The sequence below is a fragment of the Manduca sexta genome, chromosome 22 (genome assembly GCF_014839805.1).
Source record: "Manduca sexta isolate Smith_Timp_Sample1 chromosome 22, JHU_Msex_v1.0, whole genome shotgun sequence".
Taxonomy (NCBI): Eukaryota; Metazoa; Arthropoda; class Insecta; order Lepidoptera; family Sphingidae; genus Manduca; species Manduca sexta.
This window is the reverse complement of record NC_051136.1, coordinates 399,501-407,210: the sequence shown is the minus strand read 5'-3', so window position 1 is coordinate 407,210 and position 7,710 is coordinate 399,501. Positions and strand designations below refer to the sequence as shown.

Sequence of the window (7,710 nt, the reverse complement as noted above, 5' to 3'; positions counted from 1 at the left end):
TATTGGTTGGCGACGCGTAGCGTAGCAGGTAGGTAATTAGGTAGTAGAGCTTACAGGAAGCACATTAAATTATTTATAAGAAAGGGCCCTTTCCACAGAAAGAAAAATTTTAACTTGTTTTCGACACTAAACCAGACAATACATACATTTTATAAAATGTTGGAAAATAATTTCCTGTACATACTTTTCTAAAGTAAACTATGTTCCTACTTCCCGAAAATTATTATGCTCTTGCACGCACCAAAGTTAGGCACGTTATCTTCCTAGGTATATTAAGTCTAAGCTAAAGTAATAAGTGGTATAGGTCGATATAAGGTCCAGACTCTACGTAGGATGCACTGCTCTATTTTTAATGAATTGGTAATTAATATATTGCCAAAACTATTAAGATAACAAAGTTTTTACAACAAATTTATTTACTATGATTTTATTACCTAGGTTATAAATAAAATTCTAAATAAACACTTTTGTTAGAGAAGGAAGATATCAATATATCCCGGAGATTTTCCCAGGAAACAAATTCCATCAAAGTGTCTATTACAATACCTAATTGTAATCTATACGAGCTTACAAATCACGGAGTAACATTTTTATACAGTTCACTGTTACACACGCATCTTTTTAGATGTAACTATTTACTATATCGGTACATAATCTTTGTACGTAATAATATTATGTATCAGGGTAACTAAGGCTCTTAATTATTTTCATACCTTTGAACATGGTTTTAACAAGTAATCAAACAAGCTATCTGGCGTCTTCTTGAATTATATTATATTCACGCCAAGAAAGTATGAACATCAGTATTAAATAACAATACCGAGATATTCTTGTAAATGATCGTCGTCGATCGTGATGAAGCTGCGACCCTCCTGCATACTGCGCATGTCCAAATAACGTCGTACATCCACACCTCGGGTCATCCACACGGCTTTAACATTATAATTTCATATCGCAAAAACCACCCTACTAAGCACAAAGGAAGTTTGACTTTGTTTCGATACTTACGGGAGACATGGACTGTTACGTAAAAGTGTTAACTACTTATTAAATTCATGGCTTGTAATGCGTTTATGCACGATGTATCGAACGGTTACGCTGAATAGAAGATGCAGAAATATTAGGATCATGTGAAAATTAAGTTAATAGTGTTGTGTTAGAAGGAAAATGGTAAATGACGCGCAGGTACAATCGCCGCCACAATCGGATGTGCATGATAATAACAGCACAAATGCTTGTGATGTAAATAGGGGTGTCAAAGTATTGGAATATAAGGTAATTTTATCAATTTAAAGTGGATATTGTTTGTTGTTTCAGTATAAACCATACGATTTGTGTTTTAAGGGACTGCTATGGAAATGTGGTCTTCGCGAGATATGTTTAGCTGCCCTCTGGCTTCCACTTGGTGCTTTAATATTTTGTTACGTGTCAGCGTCTATATTCCAAGAAGATGATATACATGAAACACATTGTAGGGTAAGTTATTAATAACATCAATGACGTCATGATTTCATGATGCGTAATTTTAAACTCACGAAGCGGGCTCGCAGAGGTCTAACTAATTCACACACGGTTCACTGAGCTTATTTCCGTCCCATACTGTGATGGATCGAACCTTTATCCATATTGACAACAAGGAGTTGTTATCCCGGGGGATTTTTTAAATTGAAACTCTACCATATTTCACTGATCGACTTTATAATCGCGACAAAACCTAGCTATATTCGAAATTTAAAAACGCTCATAATAAAGCGATTAGCTAGAATATCGATGAAAGTTTTTATACAAACAAGGTCAAGTTTTTAACTGCAGTATTTCTTACGTAGGTGGCTACATAAAAACTCTCTACACGATGTGCTCATAATAAATCAGCTGATCTACATTACCTAAAGGATTCCAATAGCTATAAAATATTTTGTTAAAAAATATAATTTTACGTTACATAGCGCTAAAACGTATTGCAATTTTTTATTAAAAATTTGTGACCTTTAGAAAGGACATTAAAAGCTGATCTATTATCATATACATATTAATCTTGAGCCGTTGAATTGATATAAACTTTAATCCGAGTTTTATTGATGACTGTATTTGATACTTTACGTCTAAACATCGATTAAGTTAAATACCAATTATTTTTATTAACAAGGACCTTATTATGTGAATGCATGAAACCACATCAGTTACTTTGATTTAGATAACAATCCCGTTTCCTATCCCACAGGTTTACAATGTGGTGCCATCAATAAGTGCGATTACTGGGATAAGCCCACAGAGATATCTTTGGAGGATATGTATTGCATTTCATTTAGGACCAAGATTGTTAATAGGATCCTTGTATTACAATTATCATAAGGAACGCACTGCGCACATTACCCAAGAAAAGGTAGGTAGCGATGTATATGAATAAGTAAATTTTTTTCCACTCTACCAAGTAAAAAAATTATAAGATAGTTATTTAGGTACTTGGTTAACTGTTGGTTCTAGTTAAGTGTAATAATTGAAGGTTATTTTATAATAGTGCTGACTTAACTCATAAATGAATCGTCCTTACGCTTCTATTTATAGGTATTAAGGGGCTGTTTCATAACTTCTGAGTAAATGCACATACATGTTTAAGCCGACCAAATACAAAAGTCACACTTTAATCCATGTTTTGAAAGAAACGGTACTATCTGCATTAGCCGTTTAATACAATAACTGTCAAATAAATTTAAATTGAAACTAGTGAAACAGGCGCTTAATATTGTAATTTTATATACTTTTAATCCCGAAAAAATGTACAATACTTTATAAAGGCGGATGCAAATATTAACACGGATGAAGCCACCGGCAAAAACAGAATAATATGTATCGTAAACATCAATATCCTAAGAACACGCCAACACACGCTTTTAATGCTTTATTTCCTTCTGTTACAGACACGAGTACTAGCAACAAGATTAGGGGAAGCTTGCTATTGGCTTAATTTTATAGAACTGTTTGCACTAACCGGTGTTACGTATGTGTCTAACAGAGAAAATTACTGTGAGTACCTTCCTGCACATCTTCAATAATCAATAGTAACTATTCTGTAATAGAGCTGTTTTTAAAATTTGACCTAAATTTATGTTTATTAATAACGTTTTTATCCATACTTCCATACATATACTATAAGTGTTAATCTGAGTCTGTTTGTCTGTTAAATTTTTCCGGCTAAACCATTAAACCGATTTCGATGAAATTTGGTATGGAGATAGTTTTAGACCCTGGGAAGGACATTGGGTACTTTTATCCCGGGAAACCCTTTTACGGGTGAAGCCGTGAGCAAAACTAGTTGTTCATATTTATTTATAACCATATCGTTACTCAAGACTAAGGATTAGCGTAATCTTCGTAGTTGAAGTACGGTTTTAGCTCATTGGTTTCGTAACAGACCACCTCTGACGTCACAGCAAGTTAAGCATATTATGGGTGTGTGCCTGGTAACAGTCGGTCGATAGATGTGGGTGGTACACCCCTTTATGATGGCAGACTAGCTGCATCATACCACTTTACTGTTGACCTTGCAATTCTTTCTTTAATGTTGACCTTGCAATTCACCTTTAAACGATTTAGGCAATATCCAAGAATCTTAGTAGAATTATCTAAAGTTTGGAATTAATTGGAATTAAATGAGAAATTAATCCTATATTTATATAGCATATCCCTACCCTTTCGTAATATTAGATGAGCGTATTGTCATCTATCATAGAGTACAATTCCAGACTCCTACCTGATAACGAGCAAAAAACCCGGCGACGGATCCTGAGATCCAGCACGACAAACTTACTGCAAACTCTTAGGCAGTTATCGTACAATATTTTTTTTTATTACTTGTATATTTCTGTAATTATGTAACAAAATTATATTACCTTTCCAGTCGTTCACGAGAAGATATTCATAGTGTTCATGGTGGCAGCCTTGCTGCACATGCTGTGCCGAGCGCGCGTCGGCTGTATCGGAAACGATGCGATCGAGCCGGTGAGGACCAACAAACTCGTGTGGATACTGTTCTACGTAGCGATTGCCGCCACGATAGGACTGATTGTGTTCTTTCTGAGACATCGTCTACTGTGTCGTCCTTTAGGTAAGATATAATATATTGCGATATTCAACATTAACATTTACCTACTACAATATCAGTTAACTTGGGAAGATGCCCACTAGTTAGGGTGGTGAAATTTCCGAGTTTAAATCTAGATGATTCTAGAACTATTATCGGATTTTGAAGAGGCCCCATTTATTCTTGTGTGTTATAGAGGTACCTAAAGCATATATAGCGTATCGGAAATTGTATTTTTGGGAACGTTCTCGAAGGTACAAAGTAAGAAAATCTAATCAATACTAAATATAACGCTTCTCATAATAACATAATAATCTTATTTAATTAGACAAGTTTCGCTTCTATAGTGGTAATTAATTTTGTTTAACATCTGCAAGTTATTAGCATGTTGAGTGGGCGGAACGTTTTCCTTAAAAGACCGACATAATCAGCTAGAAACATCTTGTGAGAGTCTCTACCTAAAAGTCGTATACATCGTTAAGATATGACTGCACTTAGCAGTTAATAAGGATATTATTTATAATTATCAGTATATAAATATTCATAAATTAAGTATGTAAAATATATCTAGTGTTTGCGCTACTATAAAATTTGTATTGTCGGAAATTAAACGACCTGCATTAAATATCACTAGTCACATTTCTTATATATTTATTGTGTGACCGTGACATTGCATCCTCTTTCATACTCATACTAATATTATGAAAGCAAACGTATTGTGTTTATCTATTACGCATTACGGTTTAACCTATTTTGCTGAAATTTTGCGGAGAAAACTTCAACCAAACCCTCTCAGTAAAAGAGGAGAACCCTGTTTAACGAAAGTATATAACACAGGGCTAGTATTATTAAAGCTTCAACCATAAGTAACGACATAGCGTATTGTTTATACCAGAAAAGTATATAGCAAGACTTTTATATCTAATAAACCTTTTGAAACAAGCGAAACCGTGAGCATTAGACTTCATATTCCATAAAAAGATATTTAATGCTAGGTAGGTAGTTGGCGATTACGTAATTTTTACCAATATTTCAATTCTATTGAGGTGGACATACTGCACTGACACCTAATTTCAAAAAGGTACATACTAAATAGTTAGTTTAAGTACTTACCTAAGTTAGTTTCGACAATTTGCCTCTTCTTATCTACGTACTTAACAATCAAAGTATTATTGCACATAGATGTTTAAAAAGAATATTCCTTATTTTCCAGCATTCACATGGTTCTCGGTATGCGAGTACATCCTGGCGACCACCAATATGGCGTTCCACGCGGTCGTCGTCAGAGACTTGCCTCTTCATCAGCTGCAAGTGATAGGCCCCAACCACGAAAAGACTAATTGAATTTGTACAAATGTATATACATTGCGCTCCACGTAGTTTTAAACACATCTCGTTAAGTAAAATCGGAGGAAAGCATTTCTACTGCGTGTTAAACGTTTTTAAATTCCAAACATACCTTTACAATATTTTGATGAAAGAACTTATCCAATAGAACTTGCTTACTACGTATACAACATTTTTATAAATCCATAAGATTTGTATTTGTAAGAATATGCAGTTCAAGTTAATGGGAATTGATATTCGCTGTGACAACTTATAATGAAATATTGACTTGGTGAAAAATAGAACTTAATATCGTTTAAAATTGGTTTCCACGTCAGGCACATCCATTGACCATGTTGTATCTATCTGATATTGATTAGTATGGCAGCATATAGCTAATAGAGTTGATACATCTAATCACTTGTGAGGGCCCTAAGACCAAAGACATACCAACATGGGCTACAGTGAATCAGACGAAGTATCTGTAATAATAGATAATCACCAACATCGGTGATGAAAGTTAATACACAGAAGACGTAAACCAACGTGTTCGTAATGGCTATCTTCAAAAAGATTGATGAAGACGCAACAATACTACGTCCAATACCTTTTCTTCCTTTGAAAGTCAACGACGAGGTCAGACTAACTCTCATCGTAGGTACTCACAAAATTTATCCCAGCTACCGTATTGTAGAAGAATCTACAGCCGAGGGTCATTAATAATGTCTTCGTCTTTTTATAGATATTTTTAACTTGAAGCTTCCACAGTTTTCTAATTTGATCGCAACTAGAGTTTCACAAACAATTATAACCATTGTTAGCTAGGTTACGCGTTCTATGTTGTTTGTGACTGAAGGCATATCTTGAAACTGTTCTTTGGTATCAAATAAAATTAGTGTTTCTTTTGGCGGTTATAAATCTCGTTGTCCGTGCGGCATTTTAAACTAACTTATGACAAGATCTTCGTACAAAAGGGAACATTTGGAGTTATTTACCATAATTTAATTAGGGATAAAATATTTTATTGTGAATATTTTTAATTTGAGACATTATTTAGAGGCAATACATATTATTCCGCCTACTAAATCCGAAAAGAGGTTAATAAATTTTGTGTTAATTAGCCATTACAAATTTAAAAGGACCAAACTCAAAAATACTTAAAATGTATTCAAAGGACACATATCTACTAGTCTCGATTTTCCAATTATAAAAAAAACGTTTTTAAAAACACACCACACGAATAATTAAAATATATACAAAGTGTTGCTGGTGATTGGGTAGCGTATATTATTTCGTACCCGATGGAAAAATGAATATCCAACTGTAACCACCACACATGGTGAAAAATGCGTGTTCAAGCAAATCTCACTTCGTTGCTGTCGGTGCTTATCCAAGACAGGCCGCCATAATATTGGCAATCGTCGAGGGACTACATTGTACCTAAATAACGTCGGATCTAACTCTTAATCACTCTCAGGTAAAAAATTACAAGAAATCATTAACGAAATATGAATGGTGTATAATTGATCGTAACTAATTTTATGAAAATATTTTAAATATTTTCAAACATATCTTTTCGCACAATAGTAGTTTTAAAAAAAAATTATAATTATGTAAAGAGATTTGTACCTCAGAAACCATCGCTCGTCAACGTGTACAACGCCTTGAGTACAGTGTGAATTAGTAAACATAGATTAATATTGAGTTTAAATTGTTGCTTAGTTTAAGAGATTAGTATAGACTTAAAAGTTAGATAGCATTTGCGTATTAAACCATTTTCGTTGTTCCATATGAGATGTAAGTACTATTGAAATGACATTTTTGTAAATAAGTACCTACAGCTTGTTTTGGATTTGTAGGCAGTAGATTACTACTTTTGTTGATTATTGTTATTAATGCGGTTTCTATGAACACTACTTAATATATAGTCACATATTGTGTAAGCTCATACGTCATTTCATACAAAGATATGGACAAAAAATAAAAAAAAATACATTTGTACACTCTCGTTAAATAAAAAGAAACACATCAAACATTAAACTAAGAAAGGTATAAATCAGCAATATTAATTATTTTTTACATAATCATATATCGTTATTAATATTATGTTCAATGAATTAAATTGTTGTCCTTTGACATAACATGAACAGTTTTGTTAAACATTTTATAGTTGTATAATGTATTATTATTTCTTATACATTAACAATGTTCATAATGCTGACAAAATTGAGTATTTTTAATATTAAGCGTAATTTTAATAATTTGACAGAAATATTAAAATAAATAATTACAAGGAAATATTA

The 7,710-nt window shown here is 33.2% G+C and overlaps 1 protein-coding gene across 1 annotated transcript; it reads left to right on the top strand.

The window, feature by feature from the left end:
- Positions 1 to 881: 881 nt before the first annotated feature.
- Positions 882 to 7,651, top strand: LOC115446646 (post-GPI attachment to proteins factor 2-like). The gene is made up of 6 exons (XM_030173379.2): positions 882 to 1,275; positions 1,345 to 1,476; positions 2,222 to 2,383; positions 2,919 to 3,024; positions 3,899 to 4,105; positions 5,295 to 7,651. The coding sequence occupies exons 1-6, from the start codon at positions 1,168 to 1,170 to the stop codon at positions 5,423 to 5,425; spliced, it is 846 nt and encodes a 281-aa protein (XP_030029239.1). The 5' UTR covers positions 882 to 1,167; the 3' UTR covers positions 5,426 to 7,651.
- Positions 7,652 to 7,710: the final 59 nt, after the last annotated feature.

Coding starts and splice junctions, on each gene's coding strand:
- LOC115446646 (XM_030173379.2), top strand. CDS start 1,168: ATGGTAAATGACGCGCAGGTACAATCGCCGCCACAATCGGATGTGCAT. Junction 1,477..2,221: donor TACATGAAACACATTGTAGG/GTAAGTTATTAA, acceptor CCTATCCCACAG/GTTTACAATGTGGTGCCATC. Junction 2,384..2,918: donor CGCACATTACCCAAGAAAAG/GTAGGTAGCGAT, acceptor CTTCTGTTACAG/ACACGAGTACTAGCAACAAG.